At 37.2% G+C, this 27,553-nt stretch overlaps 1 protein-coding gene across 1 annotated transcript in view; it reads left to right on the plus strand.

Annotated features, from left to right (window-relative positions):
• The window catches only part of LOC126349094 (uncharacterized), a 932,931-nt gene extending 906,577 nt beyond the window's left edge, over positions 1-26,354 (plus strand). The window contains exons 9-10 of the mRNA XM_050002408.1: positions 4,020-4,092; positions 26,085-26,354. Of these exons, the coding sequence (XP_049858365.1) occupies positions 4,020-4,072 (53 nt within the window). The 3' untranslated portion in view covers positions 4,073-4,092; positions 26,085-26,354. The remainder of the gene's footprint in view (positions 1-4,019; positions 4,093-26,084) is intronic.
• Positions 26,355-27,553: the final 1,199 nt, after the last annotated feature.

Consider the following 27,553-nt stretch of genomic DNA (forward strand, 5'->3'; position numbering starts at 1 on the left):
ATCGGTGTGGCAAAATCTTTTCACAACATTTCGGTCTTCAACTATCTCCACCGAGTACAAAAATATTTTGTTGCCTCGAACGTACACAGGGATATTGTTGTAGGTGTTCATTTTTTCGAAGTGAAACACCAGAGAGCAAAGGTCTCGTCCGAAAGTCTTTCTATCAACCGTCTGCCGAATTATGAATAGCGGAATAATCATGTACTTCAGTCGACTTTTCGATACTCATGCTGGAATCTTCTTCAGGATCTCTAGTGTTAACTAGATTTCCGCTAATTCCGTCAGGTGTATGGGCCTATTAGAGATATGCGTCCCTACCAGAAATGGAAAAACTGCATAGCGTATTTCTTGACAAAAGGTGTGTTCTCTTCCTATTGTCGAAATCTGCGTAGAGACAACTTATTAATCGTCCATAAGGAACACATATGCGGCGACTTATTAGTTAATAATTAAATGTGGTGTGTTAGCATCATTTCAAAAACACCGTGGAAAGCGAAAAGTGACGCAGAATAGTGAAAAATAAGTGAAAGGAACGAAGACAGATCATCAGATCCTCGACCACCGCAAGAACCAATGTACGTATATTCAGTAGGCCAGCAGCGTAGTAACATCACTTCTTTTGACTGTAACATTACTTCTATGTTAATTTAGGATGCGTATTCTGTGAAAATAATGGTGAATATGGCTACTCAAGAAATCAGAGATAATTTAGTAAGTGGTATTGGTAATAGAAATAATGTTTAAGTGATCTTTATGCCTTGATGGCTGATGATGAGCTCCAGTGGCTCGAAACGTAAAACTAATAAACTAATGTTATAACATTAATAGTCTTAAACATTGAGACTCTTGTGGTACACATATACACTCTTTAATCTAAAATATTCACGTACAAATAACATGCCTATATGGCCAATAAATACAAGCACATACATACTCAGGAAGCCGCTATGCAATGCATGCCAGAAGGTACATCTTACGATTGTTATCGATTTCCTTTCCTATTCCAATCGCACAGTGCGCACCGGAAAAAAGACCATCTGGCTCTGAGCTTGCACTAGTCTCTCTTATTCATAAGATCCCTTCGTACGTTGTACGATGGGGGAAGCGTTATAGTCGTACAGTGCACTGCGTCATATGCCGTGAAGCGACTTTGGGAGCATTGGTGTAGATGTAAGACAGGTCCTCAAAAGGCTTTCGCTAGAACTACTTCTTTCTTCAAAGATTCTAATGTACGATCCACCAGAATTCCTCTTACACTGTCGGATGGGCTGCTACTACACTATCTAAGTGTCTCTCAATTCCCTCGAAGTATGTCGTACCCATTTTACAAGCAATGCGAACACTGGAACAATGCTCTAGGATTAATCACGCTATCGTCTTCTATGTGTTTTCCGTCCCGGGTTCGTTGGATTTTTCCAGAACCCTTCTAGCAAATCGAAGTCAGCATTTCGTCTCCCCTAATACAGAATGTACGCTAGCATCCATTTCGTATCGCTATGAAGGGGAGCGTTTGGAGCTGTAACCGCCTGAAGTGACGAATTAAAGATAATAATTTGTACAAGTTTCCGAGGGTTTCTGCTTCTCATGAATCTATACGCTCTGCGATATAAACCAAAGGAACAGTCTGTTTTTCCTTTGGGCAGCCTCGCAAGGTTGAGTGGAAATGTTTTACTTTTCCAGTAAAAAAAGAGAAATCCAAGAGGGATTCATCACATGGCAGTCGAAAGCGCAAATAATACGGATATAATGCACTGTAGCCTTAATGCAAGTGCAACGTGGACGATAAACCTTCATTCAGGAACAGAATAGACAGAAGTACAGAATATATTTTGATGGGTACTGAGTCGAACTGTGGAGAAAAGAAATTTGTGACACAACTGAAAGAAGGTATCGGTGGACATTATACCTTCTGAACCAGGAATAGTTAGTTTGTTAACAGAACGACGAGTGGCGTGGGTGGGTGGAAGGGGAGGGTGTGCGGTAAGATTATTATAGAGTGGGATCAGGGCTTCACTAGAATATGGGTATTCAAATGGATGAAGGCAGCAGCAGTTATGCAGACACGGAGAGGCTTGCACGGGCTAGACTAGTGTGGAGAGATGAATCAAATCAGTCTTCTGACTGAAGACTACAACAACCGCGTGACGAAAACATTTATAATTATCTGTTGAACGACACTTTATACAAATGCCGAATTGCCAATTCAGATGTAGAAAAACGTGGTGTATTTCGTAGACGGCTCTGGTCAATATGACCATTTGCTATCTTGTAATCTAAAACTGAAGGATATCATTCGTCTCATTATATGTGTCCAGTAATAATTTCCCGTAACTTCAGGCTTCCGATTCATTTGACTACATTAATGACGTAAACATTTATGATTAAATATTCAACGTCAGTTTATACAAATGGCATATGAGATGTAGAAAAATGTGGTTCATTTCGTAGAAGATACTGGTCTGTATGGCTATACCCATAGTTTAAAACTGCAGGATGTCATTCCTCTCATTAGGCTTCTTTAGCGATAATTTCTCATAACTTCGGGATACGATCTGCTTAACTACGTGAATAAAAGTTTATTTCCATCAGTACTCTTTCATACATAGCAGTTTGACTTATATCCAACACCCGTCCTGGTCTGCTTGGCGCAGCCAGACTTCAACATCGAGAAGGTTCCACTTGGAAATTAGCATACAAGATGCCCCACACGACGGTGAATAGAATTTATTTACTTTTATCTTTAATTTTATGGCCTTATTATGGCTACTCTAGTCAGTAGTGCCAATATTTATACAAGATGTTGTTCTTCAGCAATACAATTCAGTTCAATATTAAGACAGTCCAATAGTAGGCCTACAGTGGTTATGCAAGGATTATTATACGAAATATACTTTTCCCTTCTGTCTGTCTAGCACTTCTTCACGTTCCCAGATAAGTTCTTTCTCTCTTCGTTGAGATCACTCTTCCTATAGTCCTTCAAAATAACGATAAATGATAATATTTTATGTCGTGTAATTTTTAAAATTGTTAACAAGACAGAACGCAGATATAAATAAAATTTAAGCATCCGAGGCAGTGTTCATGGTAATTATGAATTCAAACATCAATAGCATTTAAAAGATTATTTTTGTTTCACCAATTTACGAGAATAATACTGTACGTCTAAGAAGATAAGTTTGCGTGCACCTTGTCGGGCGGTAAAGAAAATAGTATGTAAAATACAATCTTCTCACAATCTGTTAGTAAGAAATTGAATCTTTTCCAGAGGGATTTTATTCGGTTGATTTGAGCCTCCCGTGTTATACGAGAGACGCATTGCAGACTTTCCAGTAGGTTTTGGTCAGAAGCTCTCTATGAGTGTAATGATGAGCCTTCTCAATCGTTATAACTTTGACTGGAATTGTTCTCGATTAAATCCCACCAAAAGAAACTATACGTGGAGACGTGTGGCGAGCAGGACGGTCACGTTTCTGCCTTCGGCCAGAACGTCACCAATCCACCAGCCCAATCGTGCTATACGCCGTTCCTGTTTCTGAAAGGCAAAACGCAAATAGCCCACTCACTGGATATGCAGCCTGAAATAATCATGTTGCTTTGGTTGTAGTCAAAAGCAATGAGTACCAAAATATTCGAAATTCGGCGGATTATTGGAATGTATACTAGTCTGCAGAATTCGAGTCGATTGTGCGTTTACTGACTCACAAAGCTTTTTACAGTGACATGAGATACACAGAAAACGTTGTTGCTATTTTTAACTGATTTAAATGCAACAGATTTTTTTTTAATTTGACGGAGGCCCCCCAAGTAATGTAAATATCACTTTTATGATGTCTTATCACGGGAAGAAAGCTTTTCTGAAAGAGTATATTCCTAGTGTGAAAGCATACATGTTAACTGCAGTTTTGTGGTGAAGGTTTTTACTTTTCTCATGAATGAATTTACTTGTCAGTAGTTTGGCGGAATGTTTAACTTCCTTAGTGAAATCCTGTTTACACTTAATTATTTTTTCTTGCTTGCAGATAATGGCTGCCCGAGACAAATAAAGGCGTTAGCGTTTTCATTCCGCTGCTGAATGACTGTTCTTTCTATTTGGTAAGTATTGCAGTTTTTCATATTATACGCTGTCTTAACGAAATCTACTCAGACCATCGAGTTTCCTCTTTCTTAGACGAGTGGCTGTAGGGTAATAGGACCTAGTGTCAAAACTCCCAAATTTAAAATTACAACACCAAAAAAAAAAAAAATTATCTTTGTATCGAATTTTCTCTATACAAAATGTCTCATGTGACACCTTATAATTATCAATAAATAGGGACGTTAGTTTTCGCATACGTAAATAGTCACTGAGAAATAGGTAGGAAACTATTTAAGTGATTTCCCATTTAAATCAGTTTTTCCTATGGAGTAAAATTCTAAGACCAGATGAAGATACTATATGGAAATTCAGATCCAGTGCGCTGTCAAGCTTCGCCGTTCACCGTCTTCTCAAAATAATTAATTTCATGGGATTACACAGTATTTTGTGCAAGAGTACATGTCACAGTATTCAATTTCATGTGTCAGAGAATATATTACCTCCGGAGAAGTTAAACATCTTGCATTATATGCAAAAAGGTAGGCAATAAGGGATCATCTTGGAAACATGGCGTTACTTCAAGAGAAAACTACATAAGAGTATCAAAGTTAAGACAGAATTTTGTGTTCGTTACGAACGGAGACTGTCCTGTAGATTCTTACGAAAGTTCATTTCGAAGTGATTAGAAAGCACAGTTTTATTCATTTACACTTTATAATCAGGTGATAGAGGCCCACTGCGAAGTATTCTAAGCAACAGGCCGTTCCTGTCTTACATTAAATGTGGATGTATATAATTCAGAAGAATTTTACGATTATTCTTTTAACATGCCAAGTGCATTGGAATTATATGCTTTGTAGTATTGTGTATTAGCAGGGAAAGGATTAATAAACGATTATTTTCACTCCACTAGATCGTAATTTCATTTATAAAGAAGAAGTCATTTTTAAATTGTACTAAAACAGTAAACTACTGCTTGAATTTCCAACTTGATTCATCCGAAGGACGTATGTGTGGCCGATTACAGCTGCGCACTCAACTCACACCTAGTCACGTGGAAGGAAAGACATGGGACTCTCATGCTGAATCATAATCGTTGGCATCATACGTCTATTAGTCAAATACAGACTGTTCGGTTAACGCTCAGTACCATTATTAACACAGGGAAATCCACCAAACTGTCTGTAATAAAACTCCTTATTGCTATTTCTGAGAACAAACGGAGCCTATGTACTTGTTTTTCATTACACTGTTTCAGAAACTGTGTTACAAAGGTCCTGCCGTCGACTGTGGATCTGTTACGGGAACGAGAGGCATTGTTTGCAATATATATCGGTTACCGTGATTTCTTATATAATCTGTGATCATTTCGCGCCAGGAGTACTCAAAAGATAGTAAGAAATGCTGAGGTTGTTAGTACTTTGGCGCTCATAGTAACCGTTTCCAGCTACAGTAATATCGGAATCGAAAATAACAGTGGATGCCGACGAAGCTAACAACATCCTCTCAAGTTCCGTATGTTGGAAATACTTGCAAATATCACTGTTTTTAAAAAGAAATCTCTTCCAGCGTTAGATTCCATGCATTGGTGGATGAACAACATAGTATTAAACTGTGTTGGCTAACATCAGCTGTTTCCCCCTCCTTCTCCTTCTCATCATTATCATCATCATCATCATCATTACTTTTCAAGAAACACAGTTTGAATTAAAAATGTGGTTTGAAAGAGCAGAATACAATCGTATCACATAATTATTTAATTACGTTCCTGCTACTCAGTAACGACGGAAGAATCCAATTTGCCTTCGTTGGCTCCACTATTTCAATGTACCTACTTTGCAGCTAGCCGTTGCTACGCGCCTGAGTCTATGCGAGGTATTACTGACTCTTCGACAGCCTTGTAGGTGCTGCTCATCCGAGAAACTCTGTAGTCGGATATCTGTTCTTCAGTAACATGTTTACGATTAACCTGAAGAAATGTATTGTAAGACGATTATCTGACAATTAACATCATACACACAAATTGTTGTTGCTCAATATGTTAAGTTATTAGTCATTGAATGTAGTGACATATTTTGTGATTTTGATTTAACTGCAAAAAAAAATCTAAACCAACATAAATTTCGAGATTTCCGCCCTGGCTTACCCAAAATAGTACTTTCATATTCATGTGAAGCCTATCACTATTAATTTAACTTTGAAATACGACGCACTTTTTTTAAATATCTGAGGTATTTTTTTTATGTCGACAGCACCATTCTAAAAATTCATTTGGAGAATAGGAACATTTTTTAAATACTTTCTCAAATGCATAATTCTCTTTGAGCATTAAGTCACAGGATTGTATAAAATAGTTCTTCACCTTAACGTCGTTACTCCTGTACTATTTTTATAACGGAATGCTTGGATTGTTTCTTCACGAACAGCTCCTAGCTACAAGAAGTGTGTTACGCCATCGCTTGCAATTTTTATGAAAGCAAAATGCTTGTGTACTTGCGTAACACTCAGTTTCGGAAATAAATCTTCCAAACACATTAAAACTTCCCAGAGCCGTCTTCCGTTGGCGGACGTATTTTGTTATTGTCGAGCGGCTCCTTATTTCTCCTGACTTTTACGTCACCAGGAAAGAATAATATTATCGCTTGCGCTACGGGGAAGATTGCTTCCTGCGCTTTTCTTTTGTTATTTATGCCCCAAATTTACTCCGAAATTAGCCGTGTGCTACAGGGCCTCGCCGGATAACCGTCGGGTTTATATAAATATTTTCGTTACGCAATAACACGGGTCCGGCGGGAGTACGCACGCTGCACTTTCTGGCGCGTTATCCGGCGATGGGCCGTACCTTAGGAGGTATGGATCTTTTAAATTAATTCAATTTGTTGATCCACGTTAAAAAGACGGCGCTGTGGGAGCGGAGGGAGTGGAGCGAGTGCTTCGCGGATTGGCCGGCACCTGGGCGGCCACGTGGCCCGGCCCGCCCCCACCGATTGTTTTGCTGTCACTCCACTTCGATTCCGCAGCCCTTATCGGCTGCACCGCCTGCGATTGGCTCGACGCGCCACGTGCTTCACGCTCTCCCCCTCTTTTTTCCGTCGCTTTCCCCCCCAGAGACGCCTCGCGCACCGCGCCCGATGGGGAGGCGGCGTTCGCACCCACCGCAGGCGCCAGTCCGAGAACAATTCCGGTTCTAAGTCTTCACTGAGACATTCCAAAAGAAACGGCTGCTGTACAGTCTTTGTACCGTACAACGTTTTAATTTCAAGAAACCTCGCAGTTCATTCCAAGAGTTGATGATAAAGACTTCGTTATTACAACCGGCTTTAGTCATCAACCATCGCCAGGTATCCCGTGTATCAAGTGAGAGAACACAAGAAATGCAGTTCATATTTAACTGTCAGTATAACGCTAAATACAGGAGTAGCTGGCCAAAATTGCTATAGATTGAGAAAATTACAAAGAAAACGAAGGTTTTGCCGTAAAAGTCAATCGCAGAGAGCAGTCTGTCACGACATATGACGCTGAGAAATGGGAGCTAATCAAAAAGGAGAAAAATAAATTGATGTCCCCGACAGGAACACGGATGAAACAAGAGAGAACGGGAAATTAGAGGAGCAAAAGACGCTATTGTCAATTCTGTAGATATCAAAATGTTAACTATGGCCACTTTTAATGAACGGATGTTAACCGTTGGGCTAAAAGAATCTGCAATTGGACACCGGCTAAGGGAAGAAGACGTGGAAGACTACCTACAAGATGGATGCAACATGTTTAAGCAGCAATGAAATCAAGGGTTTCTCAGGAAGAGCTTGCATGACACGTGGGAGGTTACGGAACATGGGAAGCAGAAGAGGACGAGTGTTGCGTATCATAAATAAATGTGGATAGTGCTACTGGTGTTCATGAAAACTCACGTACTGAGACATTACTTACGCAAAACAGTTTAAACGGCGACACAAAATTGGGTCTTAAAATGACCTGTACGTTAGTGGAAATGAAAGTACGACACAAAGTAATTGGACCGATAGTTTACACGCAAGTAACAACGTCCTTAACGCTTTCACTATTAAAGTTCATTTTGAATATAGAAGTCAAAACATGTCCCCCCTTACGATCAATAGTAGACCTACACCAAAAAAAAAAAAAAAAAAAAAAAAAAATTGCGCTCACTGATTTGGGGAATTGGTGATGTGGGCCACATATGTCACACGATACTAACTAGGTCTATCTCTTCATCTGCTATAGGATTTACACAGTTAAATTTTCGTTTTTACAGGATGGTAAATAAGGAAAAAAAGTATAACAAATCAGACCCGAAACATAATTTATTCTCGTGGCAATGAAAAAGAAAGAATAGCGTACATATTTTTCGACAAAATTTCCAGGCGGCTTTTAAAGCCCACGTAACCGTGTTTCCCACACTCTATGAATTTTTCTGGGTAATTTATACCAAGGGGAGTGGCTGCCTTATACTTACTATTCGAAAACCGAATCTAGACATGTACCGTGTACTTAAAACTTTACAAAATATCTTTTTTTATCATTTCTTATAACAGATTTAATTTTTTTTTAAATTTTGTGAAAAGTAATCCAAAAACTTAGTACTGAAGATATTTTCGAGTTCAGGACCCTACTTATACATTAACACATATTTAAAAAAGGACATCTTGCTTAGGTGACCATCAACATCATTTACACATTTTAAAAAATGCATCGCACTGGGCTGCCTTTAAACATGTTGTTTTATTTTGCACTGGTTTCGGTTCTGGACCATCATTAATGCCACCTGTACAACAAACAGAACTGGACAATGTGACAGAGCCAAACAAAATAAGAAAAACAGAAAAGTGTAAAAATCTACTAAACTAGTGCGCAGCTCGTGGTCGTGCTATAGCGTTCTCGCTTCCCACTCCCGGGTTCCCGGGTTCCATTCCCGCCCGGTCAGGGATTTTCTCTGCCTCGTGATGACTGGGTGTTGTGTGATGTCCTTAGGTTAGTTAGGTTTAGTTAGTTCTAAGTCCTGATGTTCATAGCTATTAAGTCCCATAGTACTCAGAGCCAACTAAACTAGTGATGAAAATTATCACAAATGTATCAAATTCCATACATGCTTTAAAAATAAGTTATCACAGGAAATTATAACTGCCATGATAATATGAAATTGAAAACTGTTACAAGACAGAAGTATAATCACACATTAACACAAAGACAGAAGTGATGTACAGCAGTGAAGTCAAAGAACTCTGATGTCAAAGATGACAGTCTTGACTGAGGTTATATAAAACACCAATAAAATAAAATATAAACTAACAGATAAATAAGACTGATGAAGGTAAGAATATGAATTATTTCCCAACCCATTCAACAATATATGTGAAATAAAAGTTACAGGTCAGTCCATAAAATTAAAATTAGTCACAATGAAATAACACATTAAATGCAGATAATAATAGGAAAATTAAATATTAGGACCGAAGGGAAATATGAAAAGAATGTAAAATATGTAGAAGTAAAACATCTAAAGTTTCATTAATATGACAAAATATAAACAAAAATGTTTATGAAGAAACATGGTATGCATCTATGTTTTAAGACATTGGTTAGAAAAATATTTCATCAAGAAATACACAATAATAAAATGAAATTAAAATTCCATTTGTCATACAGATAGAAATTAATAAAAGGATGAGGTATGAACCTACACTTCAACACACTGGGTAAAATATATTTCATCAAAATTACTACATGGTCATAAGACAAAAGAAAAAGTCATTTAGCGTACAGATAAAAATAAATAAAGGAAGAAATACACAATTATAAAATCAAAATGCAGAGAAATTATCATAACATATGACAGTTTTTTTATTTCATGAAAGTAATCTAAAATGGGAAAAACAGGGTGGGGGGGGACAAGGCTAAGGATTGAAATATCTGATAGAAATTACAAAGTAATGATTTCAAAAACAAATATAGTTGTAAAAATCACAAATGTCTCATAGTTCTGTGCATTTGTAGCTTTTTATGACTATTAATTTTTGAAAACATGGCTTTGTATGTTTTGTAATGTATTTAATTTCTTTCTCTCACTCCTCCTATTTTTCTCAACTTTGCACTGGTCTCATCAATAAAGAAAAGCTGTCAGTGATATGATCATTTCTCTGTATTTTGGTTTTGTAACTGAATATTGTCTTCCTTCATTTATTTTTACCTGTGTACTAAATAAATGTTTGATTTAGTCTTATACTATGTAGTAATTTTGGTGAAATATTTTAAAGGAATGTGCTGAGGTGTAGGTTCATACCAGATCTTTTTATTCATTTTTATTTGTTTGACAAATGTAATTTTAATTTCATTTTATTATTGTTGGGTTATTCAAATGAAATATTTGTGTAACTAATTTGTTAAAGTTCAGATGCATACCATGTTTCTTTGTAAAAACGTTTTTGTTGGATTCAGTCATCTGTATAATTTTTTAGATGTTTTGCATGTACATATCCTACATTCCTTTTATATTTTTCTTCACTGTTAAAAACTACATTTTATTATTATTATTTTAATTTAATTTGTATAGTGTGGCTTGAATGATTTTATTTTTGTGAACTAGGCTGTAGCTAGGATTTCACAACCTTATATCTTCTGAATGGATTGTAAATTATTTCACATTCTTACTTTCATACATTTTGCTTATATGCTACTTTCTATTTATTTACATTTGATTTATCAGTCAAGTGTAGAACTGTTAATACCTCTGTTTTGCAATTTGATTATTACATAATCGTTTAAGAGCAACCACTTTGGATTGGTCTAGTCTGTCATCTTTGTCTTCAAGGTTCAAAATGGTTCAAATGGCTCTGAGCACTGTGGGACTCAACTGCGATGGTCATCAGTCCCCTAGAACTTAGAACTACTTAAACCTAACTAACCTAGGGACATCACACACATCCATGCCCGAGGCAGGATTCGAACCTGCGACTGTAGCAGTAGCACGGTTCCGGACTGCGCGCCTAGAACCGCGAGACCACCGTGTCCGGCTGACTTCAAGGTTTTTAACTTGTATTGCTGTGCATCATATGCTGTCCTTGTGTCAATGTTTTTTTGAAACAAAATAAAATAACATCATTACAGATACTGCAGTGGTATGCATACTTTACAATTAACATTTAAAAATATTGTGTGAATTAAATTTAAGAACAACCAACGAAATTTGTTTGTCTTTAATTTTTTTGTGGTGAGCACAAAGTCCCTCCCCATTGATGGTACAGATGATGGGAAAAGCATTGGTTTTGCTATTGTTAAGTTCCACAAAATACAAATTATGAGCTTTCTACCAGGATTAATAAGGAGTGGAGTAATGTTTGAAAACAATATGGAAATACAATAAGTCTCAGAATAGAGAAGATTGAGATTTGATCTGATTTTCGTGAAACAGACATACAACTTCATACACACAAGCTACCCGTTTTGATCGTTCACAGCCTTTTATATATTCACCCCATGGTCTGCAGTACGTATATTTCTCCAAGATCTTAAACCATCACGCTTGACTGTCATTAGACATCTGATATTGATGTACCAGCAGAAGGAGAGATGTGTTCACCGTTTAAGGGTTTAGTACGATGCATTTCTGAAGTTACATGTTATCAAGCATTAATGTACACTACATTGTCAATAATAAAATATAATAACCTCCGTTACTCCCCCTTCTAAGTGTACAGTTTGGTTTATATCATTTTCTGTGTAGGTATTCTACATAGTAGCGACTAGAGCTGCTCATTTATTTTTCAAGTTGAACCAAGCATGTAACAAAATAGATGCATACATAGGTGTTTACACTATGATCCAAGAGATTAACATTCTTACATTTACAAGTGTTGTGTGTCATTTGTAGCTATGAGAATTTGTGAGAGCTACGTGCAGAAACTTAAAGGACTACACATTGTGTGCAGTAGCATATTATGAAACTACAATAACAGTAGCGTTGAGAGTTAACTCTCATTTATGGGTTTTCGTGTATGTGAAATAATTTAGGCTACACTTACGTTTCGTGTACTCACTGTTTTTGTTTCACTGCGATATATGAGGGATAAAATACAACAAAGTCCATTTGTGCATATGGGACATTTCTGGCTTAATGTAATACGTATCTCCGGTAACATCTAGGTCCTAACTCCTTAAGGGAAATATAAGTCATAGTCAATTTATAATACGTAGACTGACAGTATGAAAGAGTAGTAACATGCATTAGTATCTTATTAATAGTAATAAGCACAAATAGTGGTAATTACTGAAGTATCATCTCGCTCAAATCACATAAATACATGCCTGTTAAAATGACCGTGGCATGCAGTACACGACTAATGTGAATTTGTTGAATATTTTAGGAATATAGCAAAAGCACTAGCTGATTAAAACAATAGTTACAGTCTCCAGACCGAAATTTTCACTCTGCAGTGGAGTGAGTGCCGATATGAAACTTCCTGGAAGATTAAAACAGTGAGCCGGACCGAGACTCGAACTCGGTACCTTTGACTTTTGCAGACAAGTGCTCTGCTTCGGTAGGTCAGTCGGTAGAGTACTTTCCCGCGAAAGGCAACCGTCACGAGTTTGAGTCTCGGTACGGCTCACAGTATCAGTCGGCCAGGAAGTTTCAATAGTTACAGTATTTAGCATCAGTTTTTGACGGAAGAACTATAAGGTTTTAAAAATCCTATCTTAGTTTTCTCTGCAACACTTTCCTTATTCTCAAGAAATATTACTGGATGTCACATCTTTTAAAGCGATTAAAAGAAATAGGAGTGGTAATTTCACATTTCAAGTTCCAAATTTTTAAAAATGTAATTTGTATGGAAAATAAAAATATGGCTTGGTCTGACGCTTGCTTTATTCTTCTTAAAAGTTGTGAAAATCGACTATTCCTGTTGTACTCAGATTTTAGAAACAGTAGTGGAGAAATCCGGATATCTGCTTTATATACATTTTTTTTTCTAAGATGGTACCAATGTCTCAAGGTATCGATACTTTTCTTTCGATAATTTTTATGGCGCGATATTGACACTTCTCGTTCGGCAATGTATCCCCACATGTATATTCTTCCTTTGTGTGGCGTTAGTGTCTGTAGTTGCTTTATAATTCTTGAGGGTGTTTTTGTTCAGTCGTATCCGCTACAAAAATGCGTGATGTTTTTCACCAGACCCGTTTCGTTTTATTGAGATAAAGCATCATCAGTGGTCTGTAATTAAGTTATTTAGATTTTGATTTGTTTTCAGATCGACAAACAGTTCGTTAAGAAGAAATTAATTTGTACGTTGGTTTTCGGTTGATTTGTCACTTACATCGGGAAAGGCTGTCTACTAGCACCTCGTTTCTTCTGCGTTAGAGAATGATAATTTTTGTCTAATTTTTAGATGTTCTACAGAACTATGCATTTCTTATGTGTTTCACAACACACCTTTATGCACACCACTGTATCCTGTTTGTATTGTACATCAAGTAAGGGTTGTGGTTTGTGATTTGTTGTGTTGCCAACATAATCTTGCAACTGCGTTGTCTTTGACTTTCAACATTTCCTTTATATTTTTAAGTTTGTTTCACTTAGATTATTTATGCGTGCAATTCTAATTAATTATGTTTCTGTGTATTTGTGTACTGTGTAAGAATAGAGAAGGGCTAGTGATGGACGGATTTTTTTTAGGAGAGGGGGAAACCTTGAATAGTGGACAAAAGATCATAGCAGTGTGATGGACTGTGAGCTAGAGGAGAGGTGAGGAGCGACAAGCGAAGTTAAACTGTGAGTGATGGGTGAAAAAAAATCACGCATTTTTGTAGTTGCAACGACAGAACAAAAATACCCTCAAGAATCACGTATTTCTACACTTACAGCTAACAATACGATTCGTACACACTCAGTAAGCCACTTGAACATGGTAGTAGGTTCCTCATTTCAGGGCTCCATCTCGCTCCAGTCACTTATGGAGCGCAGGAGAAATGGCTGATGAAATCCCCGTGTGCTCCATGAATTTGGTCAGATCATGTTCCCTACTGTAGCGATGAATAGGAGTCTTAAGAATATTTCTAACACCACTGACATGATATTGACTGCCACGTATTTCGTCTCTGATAGCAAACCTAATTGTTCAGAAACTACGTGTGAAATAAATTATAATATCACATAGTGTCATAAACAAAATAAAGACAGTTTGGTAGGATGAAGATCATTCTACTTTTTACTGTTCATCGATTGCACATCAACTTCTTATTCAACTACGATGAACAAAAGACAAAGTGTTGATTTCCATCATACTCAGTTAACGTCCTAATAACCTAGCTTTTTAAGAAAAATCTGGTTTAGTTATCGACTGTATAAATTATCCTCCATCATCTGAATCTCTTTTATAACAAGATTTCCGTATCGCATTCATATTGGGAGATGTGGAACATAATAGCAATTTGGAGGGTCTCAAAAGGTTTGTTCTTGCTATCTGCGAATGCTCGATGTTATGAAGTTCCACTATTGTTGGTGAATAAAACATTGTTAATTCTTGAGGTTTTTCAGACACGAAACGGAATTAGTCGAAAACCAAAGTGTCTATTCCTAGCTACTTCCAGAAGAGAAATAACATATCACTGCTACACAGGTTCAAACAGTCTGACCCAACAAAATACTCGGGGAGTGTGCGTGCTTGACCTATTTCTGTGCTTATAAAAGCTCTTGGATAGTTGATTTTCACTAGGAACTCACAGCGATGAATTTCCTCATCTTTTAGTTTCTGATACCGTCCCCGTAATTTGAGAGTACAGGAATCTGTGAATGTCACCGTTCAAAAATGAACGCAAGGTTATCACCCGTGCACATACCATGACGCAGGTGGTGCTGAACAGACAGTACATATTCCTACAGGTACCTCAAACTTCCATACACAGAACTGTGCAGACCATACAGAAGCATAAACTGAACGTTTTCACACAAAGATCAAATGTCTGGAAAGCAGTTATCAGGTGCTACGAAGACTTCAATGAGCACTGTGTCTTACGTAGGGGTTTGTAAGCTGTTAATGTTTTATAAAAAGACATACATCTCCTATAACGACGCAGGTGGTGTTATTTTCGAAAACTTGGGCAACCGTCATAGATTTGTTCACGGTGCTCTCCTCTGTTTGCACTTCATGACCGGTCGTGGAGGATAAAGCATTACTCATTACGGGGCCTTGCATATAGGCATTATGGTGCAGAAGGATGTAGTTCCCGGAAGCGGAACGAATGTTCAAATGTGTGGGAAATCTTATGGGACTTGACTGCTAAGGTCATCAGTCCCTAAGCTTACACAACTTAACCTAAATTATCCTAAGGGAAAACACACACACCCAATCCCGATGAAGGACTCGAACCTCCGCCAGGACCAGCTGCACAGTCGATGACTGCAACGCCCCAGACCGCTCGGCTAATCCCGTGCGGCACGGAACGAATGTACAGAGGAAAACTTCGCAGTAGATGTCACATTAACTGGATATAAACTTAAGAACACTGGGTCAATCAAGACACACATATCAAAAAAGAGAGAGACAGACAGACAGACAGACAGAGAGAGAAGAAAACAGAGGTGCCCAGGATGAGACAAGACAAGTAACAAATACTCTTTGACGAGACAGTGTTCTATTGTGCGGGAGAAGATTCAGTAACAAAAGCTTCCTCGTAAATACCTGTGCAGGCACTGGAGCCTAATGATTTTGAACCCAGAGTGGATGTCTGCTAATAGATTTTTCTGTAATAAACGTACAGGTACAGCCGATTCCCAGAGAACGTCTCCCATAACCATATTGGACCACGAGTGCCTAGTATCAAAACAGTTTAGGATTCTTTAGAATATATGTCTACATCTACATAGATACTCGGAGAACCACCGTACGGTGTGTGGCGGAGGGTACCCAGTACCACTACGATGCACGGTATGCATCGTAATGCATGCTATGCACTGAAATAAGTAACAGTCATCGTTTGATCTTTGTGACTCCTTATATACACTCGTATTTAATACACAACAGTTTGAAGGGAAAATATTATATCCGCTCCTTAAGAAGCTGTATCATCCAGACTGAATACAGATGAATGAATTTAAAATCTGTAGCACTGTTTCATTGCTCACAATACCCTTATCGTTTCCCTCAAATAATTGAGAAAATAGCCTGTTATACAGCTTTGATTCTACATGTTTCAGGTACCCTGTGTCTAATGCTCAATAATCCAAGTTGAACACAACTGTTGTAGCAAGTAAGGTCGCCCATTGATAATGGTGTGCGGTGAAACTACAAATTATTTTCACCAAGAGGTGCAAAGATTGCTATTAATGTTATTCAGTTAACTGACGACATGAAGATTGGGAGAAATTAGGGTTCATGGTACAGAAACACTATAAGGCCCCCTAAAAGAATATGAAAAATTGTGGCTACCACAAGGCAAAGCGTAGAATTCGATTTTTTATTTTTATTTACTTATTTATTTATTTAGTTATTTATTTTTAGCGATGAGAGTGAATACTACAGGCGTTTAAATGATGTTTTTTTATGTGCTATAAATCAGTTTTTCTCCGTTACTGTGAACAGTAAAACGAAACACAAACTATATGGCGAGTTTGTCGTTTATGTGGGACCGATATGATCTTAAAAGTAGCAAATAAACGATCAAAAAGGACTATTTTTAAGTGCGACCCTTTTTGCTACCACTGTAGACGAATGCCCAAACACGTATTGCGGAACTAAGTTCCCTTTTGAATTTCTGCCATTTAGCTAGGCATCGGACTACCAATAGCAACTTATATCCGTAAATGAAACGTTCGTGGACACATTTCACTGTTAATCAGTTTTGACGATGCACGCTGTGCAGTGTTACTGGTAATCAGTAACAGTCAACGTTTGATCTTTGTATCTCCTGACACAAACTTGTTTTTAATACACAACATTTTGAAGGGAAAAAAACTTATCCTCTCCTTAAGAAGCTGTATTATAAAGACTGGCAGTCAGATAAACGAATTTAAAATCTATGGAACTGTTTTATTGATTACAATACGTCTATCGTTTCCCTGAAAGAATTTTAATAATAGCATGTTTTATGTCGTTACGGCAGTCCTAACGGCACAGGTCATGCTAGAGAAGCATATGATAATTACGTATACAACATGTACTTTGACGGAAGGTGAAACTTGCGGTTCAATAGTAATGGACCGTTCGTTTTCAGGTGATAGTCACTTTCCACGTTGGAATCTTGTTTCCACGATTGCAATTCAAATAGGCAGCAATGGAACTAGAGATAATTAGTTCTGGGAATTTCCAGTGAAACTCCATGCGGTGAAAAATATATCAGTTAGAATGCGTTTGGCAACCTGCCCCGTTGTTCAGTTATCAGCAGGGAAATGGTACAAAGCATAAGACATTGGAGTGCCGTCTGACAGTTCCTTCCAATAGGGAGCAGTAGGTTTTTCTCCACATCGTTGAACAATCTGAACACGATCTGCACGTATTGGCCAAGTTATCTGCTGCTCTACTTCAGTGATATTTTAACAGTAGTAGCGGCTGACAGCTCTCCTCTTACGACAACAACCGAATGGTACTTGTCGTAATTTCTTCCGTAATCAAGGCGGAGACAGTCGCTCTTGCCAGAAATTCAGTTTGTTTTATTAGTTAACAAAATAAAATGACACAAATGGCTCTGAGCACTATGGGACTTAACATCTGAGGTTATTACTCCCCTAGAACTTAGAACTATTTAAACCTAACCAACCTAAGGACATCATACATATCCATGCCCGAGGATTCGAAACTGCTACTGTAGCGATCGCGCGCTTCCAGACGGAAGCGCCTTGAACCGCTCAGCCACTCCGGCCGGCCAGTTAACAAAATAGATTACCGTAGCTACAACAAGCACTAACTAAGCATACAACTTTCAAGATACTAGTAAATCAAATATTCAATTAATACCACGTCAAGAACGTTGGCGGAAATATTAAGCCGAAACGAAGACGTTGGCACAAGAGAGAAATTCGTGGCCAGCTAGTAAATCTAAACTAAACACCACGCTGGACTTTCCTAGTGCTCTGGCAACATAGGTACACAAAATTTAAGATGTATTTTATGGTGGTCACCTAAGAAGGAGTTCTATATGCCGTTTTTTCTATTTTTTCTTCTATTTTGCATACAGATCCTGCTTATCAAATATTACTGTGCAACTGACAGAAGATGCCGTTCAGTATTCAAGTTCAAGTTCTACGTAGGTCTTTAAGAGTATAACAATGTGTCTCGTACGGAATATTTTACTGTATTGAGAGAATAAGTAACAGATGTGTGATACAGGCAACAAGGAAACTGTGCCATAACTTTACGGCTTGGAAACTATTATTTGCAGAATTTTCATCCTTGGAATAAAGTCACTGTTGTTCCGACTTGTTTGTTTCTTTGATTGCTAGATACCGGAGAGGCGAAGAACCCTGCCGCACTTGTAACAAGAACCACCATGCCGGTGAAAGACAGATTATTTCGAAGTTTCAATAAACGTGTAAAAACAACATTCTTTGCAATTATTATATAGCGGCAAAGGTGAAATTCTTCGAATTATTTTGATAAAAAGCTTCCGCTGATCTATGCTGGACGTCTTTCCACCTTCAACAGTTTAATTATAAATTACAGTATGTTTTCAAACGTTCCAGTTGTGGTATTACCATTGTAGCAATTACAGCCAAATCATATAACAACGATAGTTAAAGATCCTGTAACAAAATCTAGTAGTAATGATATCAAAGCACACCTCTCCGTATTACCAATCAATATTTGGTCTTACTGCATTGAACAGAAGAAGAGTCCGTAAACCATGAAATTTACAGCCTCTTCTCTCTAACGAATAAAACAGTTTCTTAACATTGCGTTTTAACAAATTTTTGTAGCTACCATACATTTATACACACTGTTTGAAAAGGAATGTGTCAATATGAGGACTTTACAACCAAGGATGTCAGAGTAAGTTTCTAAATTATAATCATTACAAAAGCGCCTGAGTCATTAATTTCCAACCATTTTTATTGTTTCTGTAACAATATCAGAAGTGCACTATCTTCTTCGTCTCTCATACCTTAGCTTATTGCCGCATCATGCTGGATCTATGAGATGATTCACAGTTGCAAACAGTTTGATAAATTAATTTTTCTGAAATTTGTGTGACGAAGCTACGGAGATTCTGACCTATCTCCTATAATGGTGGTAGATTTCATAACCAAACAATATTTCTACAAATGTGCAAAACGTTGTGTTTCGGTGTGAGACGTCAAAATTTTTTTAAAATTTATTCAATGGTAATAGCCTTTGTCTCATTTTTCTGAAAGATGAAGTCTGGAAGTTCATGGTAGCTGATAGGAAAAATCACTTAACTCACACTGCGGCATCACAGGCTGTTGAACAGTAGCTTTTCTCCGGTTGTACACCAACGTACTTAAGATAAGTTTATACGATATTTAGTTCCAAATTTAATAAAATTTAATGAAAAAGAGAATTGAGTGCTTGGAATATACAACTGAGCCAATGACTCAGTTTTACTGAGGGAGCACAGCTTAGTTCACAAGATGCTGCATCGTTACGAAAAGTGTCAACGGAAGTAATACTTGGATAACAAGTGAATAAAATGACAATTATGTGTAGAGAATGAATAGACGTTTTGAACGACAGGACTGTAACGCAAAACAATTAAAAACTGCTAGTTCTGATCTTAAAATTCTAGGAGAGAGCACACTTCACCGTCCCGATTATCAGTTTCAGTCAGTCATTCTGAATACTAATGGTACAGGAAAATTTATGAACAAATGGCTCTCATAAACTACTGAACACCTGCGAAAGTTCGCAACATTTATTTACACACACGAATGACATCGCGTGCTAGCTGTATCCTGTACTTCAGTGCCTCTTACTGTAGAAATCCGGCTGAAATACCTCTGATAATATACCTACCTAAAATGACGAGTTTACTTCGAATCAACCGATAATAATGTCATATCCGTGTGCGATAATTTTATGTAACAAAAACAGCAAGAATATGTATTAGAAATAGTGTCAGAAGCATAGCCTAGTCTCGACAAAGTGGCGGAAGTAGTCACTCCTAGCACAAAATAATTCTTTCTGTCCCATCTTATAACTCAGCCGCCCTCTCGAAGGTCCTGTCAGTATCAGAAATCCGATTCTAGAACGATCTACCTCATTATATCAGAGAACTGAATAACAACCCCAGGTTAAAAAGGCAGCTAATGACATATCTACTAAAGCCTTAGTTTCTGGAGGATTTCGTCACCCCATTACAACTATGTAACATTCTTTAAAGCCAGATCTTCATCTCCCAAAGCTCTTAGCTGGTCTACGTACAATTTTCTTCCTCAGAACTCACATTGTCAGAAAATATCACTTTTGTACCCATATAAATACATTTTGCATCTGTTAATATCGTTATTGTTATTATTATTATTATTATTATTATTATTATTATTATTACTAGTGGCAGCAGCAGTAGTAGCAGTGATACTGTTAGTATTAACGCTATTAGTTTTTGATCCGTACACTTAGTCACGTAGTTTTTACATACATTCAATTCATCTTTCATTTCATTAACACCTTTTTATCACATTATAAATTATTCTCATTTTTAAGCAATTACGACGTAAAAAATGTATGTGTAAAATCCCTGTCCAATGTAAGAAAGAGACTGTAGGTTCTCTTATGGTCATGTTAAATAAAAAATAGAGCGTTTTACTTAAAAGGGAACTTCGAAATATTGAGTTTTCATGAACAGTCATCATGAGAGCGTCACATTGTCGACTTACTACAATATGTTGCAAGATATTAACGATTTATTATCGCTGCAGGTCGATACCAAGTCATATAATCGTATTTTACCTTTATTTACACACATTATTAGCATTCATGCACGTGAGCTGCAGACCATTTATATCCAATACTAGCCTACTAGTCTGAACACACAGAAGAAAATTTTCTTTTAATTACTAAATAGCATTATGACTAAATGACAACATAAATCATGGTTTACGCCAGTTATCAGCAGAGGCCCATCATTGGTTTCTTTGTGTAGCTAAACACAGGACTCTAGAAACTTCAATCAATACGATATTTCCACCTCGCAAAAGCATTTTAAACCTAATTTTCGTTTAGTTTACTCGCGTTCTGCATACCATTTGCTCTCGTCTCTTGTTGGCATAAAAAACAATTGATCAAACCAATAAAAACCAAACTGCCGACTTTCTGAAACAGTATATCTCAGCTATATATATCTCAGTAAGCAACACTTCAGCTGAGCTGACTGATAACACAGTGAAATTTACTCAGTGTCAGGACCGAAATGTGCCATTGCAGATTCACGTAATTATTGTGTAATTCTCAGTATACAAGAGTTATCGGTATTTTTAGAACAAAAACAAACAAATAAATAAAAAATAAATAAATAAAGTAAAAAATTAAAAAAAGCAACTGACCATACTGTCTGAGCACATTCTGAGAGATCAACCATAGATCACATATGTCCATAGAGAATTAAGCTACCTTTTTGTTCCTTATATCTCTTCAGTCACAAACTGTGAACAGCGGTACGCATTTTGACCTACGTCCATTTAAAGCTGTGGGTTACTGCACGCATCATAAGCCTTATGCCTGATGCAGTACCTTATTAGTAAGACAGAGACCAATAAAATTGTTTCCAGACTAAATTACTATTACGACTGAAACAATCTTTCGTCAATAAACTACTATCATAAATTAACTTGGCCTGTGTGCAAAGCCTCAGTCGAATTCCGAGACTAGACTTAGAGTACTCACTGAATAATTTTGATTTAATTACCCCAATGTTTATGCACAGTGAAGAATTTCTTACTATATCTCTCAAGTTAAAAGAAGTGATATTACACTCTTAGATCGGTACTTTATTTCTTCATGCAAAGTAGTAGAGCCAAATATGCCGAATTATGTTTATTGTACTGAACAGTATTGGTTTTTGTAAGGAAGTGATCGACAGGAAGACACACCCAGCAATCAGTTAAGAGATTCATGTGAGAAATTGGCATTTTTTTGTTTTGATTGATATAAATAAGAGTTTGGCTGTGACACTCATTTCCGACTTTTTGAAGATTTCATAATAATTCTTGTTTTTGTTACCGTAAATAGGACAAAGTGGATATTTCATCCATTGTTTCTGTGATGTGCCACGGAATGTAACTATGGTTCATTGGATGCTCTGTACTCATGGCACAGCAAATATTGAGAAACGTTTGACCTTTGACAGAGGTGTCATATGAAACGTTTTATACTGAGAAGATTTTCCGTACCAAGCACAAGCTGACACATAACTATAATGTCCCGTACGGATTACCGTATACTAATCTATTTTTGTTTTACGTGTCAGGTTGGAAAACTATGTTAAAAAGTTTGAAGTTTTTAAATTAACAAGGAGTAAAAAAAAAAATTGCTACTTCGGGGTTGAAGACTTCCTACGAGAACCAAATGTAAAAAGTTTATCAAAGATCTGGCGTAGGCAGACACAAATACGCAATTTACCAAGTGTTGTCAGGCTTTATTCAGTTTTTTCTAGATATACTATACTTTTTTGTCTCATAAGTGACAATGTCAGCAACAAATGTTAGTACGTGAATATACTTAAGACCACTATTTAAAAGGCTAATGTTCGTTTCTTTAATGTCACAGTATGTACATCAAACCATGTGAATTGTTTCATACATTGAAGATGCTGCAGAATCAATGTGGCTTACGAAAGACTACAAATGAAATACATATTTTTTTCAGCGCTAATTTTCATCAGTTATGTTCCCTTTTCATCGTGAAATACTTTATCACGCACACTGTAGTTATGTGGGGGAAAGCCTTCGATTAAATTTGGCACAACATTTGATATTGTACGTTAGCATATATTCCTCAGTCCATACCTCTTTTGCACATTTGTAACTTACCGTGAAATACGATGCACAACTGTGTAAAATGCTCTATTCTGTTAAGTTCATTGAGAAGAATTTTCGTCTTTATGCTCGTGTGATGACTTTTCATTGATCACGGATTCTATTACGAACAGTCTCATGAATCGGAAGCATGAGTATATAAAGTCTACAGATATTTAAAACTAGACTCTACTACGCATATTCGCCATTCCTTCATGTTAATAAATTAATTTTTTTCCAAAAATACTAAATAAATTCTTTTGCAAAAGTGGCCCCTTATTAAAATAATTAAAATAAAGATATTACAACCAGTTGATGCTATTTTTAAGAGATAGTTTCTGAGTTGTTGACTGCAATATTTAATGTAATGAAACTGTATACTACCTAGATTTATGGGCTTTGAGACAATGAGGTGAAAATATAAGTGTTAAATTGTGATATGCTTGAATATTGTTGAACTGGAGCGAGTCACCTGCTGTCATCTACATATTTAACTGAATTTCCGACTCATTCAAAACAAAGTAGGCACAACATGATTCACAGACTATGGTGTGTATTTTTTCCCTCGAGATAAGATTAAAATGGTACCATTAGGAATAGGGGGACACACGGTCGTGTAAATAAATATAAAGCTCATACTGACACTTATAAAGGAACTATTCTGCGAAAGAAACAGGATTTTCACATAGATGTAGAGGATAAACGGCGAACTTATAAAATATGCTATGATCTGGCTTTTTCCCCCGGCAAAACAAGCTTGTTTGACAACAGAATCTGATACAATGAAAACCAGAAAAAGATATATAACTGGATGAGAGTTTTTGTTATACTATGTCTTGGGTGAAACCCAGTTCTAAGCAAAGAAGGGAAGGCAGAAAGGTGGAAGAGTATATAGAAGGTTTATACAAGGGCGATGTACTTGAGGACAATCTTATGGAAATGGAAGAGGATGTAGATGAAGACGAAATGGGAGATAAGATACTGCGTGAAGAGTTTGACAGAGCACTGAAAGACATGAGTCGAAACAGGGCCCCCGGAGTAGACAACATTCCATTAGAGCTACTGACGGCCTTGGGAGAGCCAGTCCTGACAAAACTCTACCATCTGGTGAGCAAGATGTATGAGACAGGCGAAATACCCTCAGACTTCAAGAAGAATATAATAATTCCAATCCCAAAGAAAGCAGGTGCTGACAGATGTGAAAATTACCGAACTATCAGTTTAATAAGCCACAGCTGCAAAATACTAACGCGAATTCTTTACAGACGAATGGAAAAAGTGGTAGATGCGGACCTCGGCTAGGATCAGTTTGGATTCCGTAGAAATGTTGGAACACGTGAGGCAATACTGACCTTACGACTCATCTTAGAAGAAAGATTAAGAAAAGGCAAACCTACGTTTATAGCATTTGCAGACTTAGAGAAAGCTTTTGACAATGTTGACTGGAATACTCTCTTTCAAATTCTGAAAGTGGCAGGGGTAAAATACAGGGAGCGAAAGGCTATTTACAATTTGTACAGAAACCAGATGGCAGTTACAAGAGTCGAGGGGCATGAAAGGGAAGCAGTGGTTGGGAAGGGAGTGAGACAGGGTTGTAGCCTCTCCCCGATGTTATTCAATCGGTATATTGAGCAAGTAGTAAAGGAAACAAAAGAAAAATTTGGAGTAGGTATTAAAATTCATGGAGAAGAAGTAAAAACTTTGAGGTTCGCCGATGACATTGTAATTCTGTCAGAGACGGCAAAGGACTTGGAAGAGCAGTTGAACGGAATGGATAGTGTCTTGAAAGGAAGATATAAGATGAACATCAACAAAAGCAAAACGAGGATAATGGAATGTAGTCAAATTATATCGGGTGATGCTGAGGGAATTAGGTTAGGAAATGAGACACTTAAAGTTGTAAATGAGTTTTGCTATTTGGGGAGCAAAATAACTGATGATGGTCGAAGTAGAGAGGATATAAAATGTAGACTGGCAATGGCAAGGAAAGCGTTTCTGAAGAAGAGAAATTTCTTAACATCGAGTATAGATTTAAGTGTCAGGAAGTCATTTCTGAAAGTATTTGTATGGAGTGTAGCCATGTATGGAAGTGAAACATGGACGATAACTAGTTTGGACAAGAAGAGAATAGAAGCTTTCGAAATGTGGTGTTACAGAAGAATGCTGAAGATTAGAAGGGTAGATCACATAACTAACGAGGAGGTATTGACTAGGATTGGGGAGAAGAGAAGTTTGTTGCACAACTTGACTAGAAGAAGGGATCGGTTGGTAGGACATGTTCTGAGGCATCAAGGGATCACAAATTTAGCACTGGAGGGCAGCGTGGAGGGTAAAAATCGTAGAGGGAGACCAAGAGATGAATACACTAAGCAGATTCAGAAGGATGTAGGTTGCAGTAGGTACTGGGAGATGAAGAGGCTTGCACAGGATAGAGTGTCATGGAGAGCTGCATCAAACCAGTCTCAGGACTGAAGACAACAACAACAACAACATGTCTTGGGTGCAAGTGTATATGTGGCTCATTTACATTAATAATTCATGGCTTCATATACACTTTGTCATTTAATATATGTCAAATGACACTGCTAAACATCACATGTCGCGCGCCTTTCAGATTAGAGAACAGTGTGTTAATCCTCTTACAGATTTTATCTTTTCAACTAATACATTGCTGCGTGGAAGAAAAATAACGTGTAACTGAAATCTCAGGTAACGAGGAATAATTGATCATGTAATCGTCAATAGAAAGCACTTAAATTTGAGAAACTGTTTTCGTACACAAGAAGGAGCGGTGGGCAGATAAAGACCTCGAGATCTCGATTCAGACATCAGTGCCTGCTTCCCTCTTCTTGGTAAAGTTCAGCCCTTGCAAGCCACGATTTTGTTTTTGTTTTAATTCTTGTCATGACCTGTTGTTGCATCCATTTGCTATCCACATCCTTTCACTGTTACATTTATAAATTATTATTTAGTCTGCTTCCAATTTTTTTTACCTTTGTTTTATTTCATTTTCGTTTCTTCTTCTTCCCGCAGGACCTCTGCAAGAAGCTGATACTTCGCAAAGGATTCGAGTCTTTTCTGCCTGTGAGAACCGAGTACGGATGGTTTCCGCCGCATTTTTATCTCCATGTATCTAAGATGCATTTACAACTTTGGAATAATGAAACAATGTAAGAGGGTCGCTGCAAAAAATATTCTTGATTACATGACAAAAAATAGTTGACACAGCGGTAAACGATGATGCGCGTTGTAAGTTACGAATATTAATAACAGATGTTTCCTGAAATAGCCTATCCTTGATCCTGTTCATGTTTACTGATTCACTATGGAATAAAATATACTGAAAAACTTCGTACCCTTACACAGTTTCTACAAGTCTGATAAATGGAAGGTGATATCCTGCTTACATACTGTGGGATAGTACACTATAAAGTTCATGCAGGTAAGATTGTAAACATAGCTGGCAAATGATAAACTACACACACACACACACACACACACACACACACACCACACACACACACACACACACACACACGCACACATACATAAGATGCTGGTATACATAATGCACCTCTTTTATTATTGTTTGGGATATTATTATGCCAGTCCCAATATGCCTCTACATCGAAGGTTTGCTGGAGGCTTCTATTCTTTCTTATGCAAATGTCACTACAAAAATTCCACTCGTCAGTAAAGAAAAGAATCGAGATTTAAACATGTACAATCCATCTTAGCATAAAATAGAATGTGAAAAACAACAAACAGAAATTCCTTGTGAGTAACAACACAGGACACACTGTCTGCAAGCAGAGTGACTGAGTATCAAGTCATCCACTTTATTCTTCGTACTCGCCTAATGAGGTATACATACTCAAATCAAGTATATATTTGGGACCGAGACAGTATTGTCCCGAAAATGATTTAAAATAGCTTCAGTCCCATGGTTGCGAGGAAGGTTTCTGTGGATCTTCTTAGCATATTTCTGATCTGGCTGTTGTCTCTCACATATTTCCTAGCGGAAAACTCGAATCCTCATATATACTCCATAATATCTAACTGAAAACAAATAAGAACTCTAAAACACATGAACCTGCTCAGTATTGCTATCATTTTGAAATAGAAAAAGGAAGCAAAAATAATTACATTTCTGAAGAACATAAAGCTTTTATCGCAGCAGCTGCAGTTTGAATTTTACTAATTGTAATTTCAATGAAATTAAGCTGTTGTGGAGCTCGACGAAGTAGTAAATCATACGCAAAAAACAAGTGATTGATAACTATAAACAAATTTTTATGTACGCTACATATGGGTACTTCATTTATTGGGGTGCTCTGACGAAATGCAGTTTTGAATTTTCCTTTAAGACTAATGTTTTACATAACGGTAAAGTTTTAAGCTCTTTGCAAATATTTCCGCAGTTGTGCTTTCACACTCTCGCATTGTAGCTTCCTTTTTGAAAGTCTTTTCTTCCCACGTATCTATTCATTGCTATTTGCATA

Source organism: Schistocerca gregaria, chromosome 1 (assembly GCF_023897955.1).
Source record: "Schistocerca gregaria isolate iqSchGreg1 chromosome 1, iqSchGreg1.2, whole genome shotgun sequence".
NCBI lineage: Eukaryota > Metazoa > Arthropoda > Insecta > Orthoptera > Acrididae > Schistocerca > Schistocerca gregaria.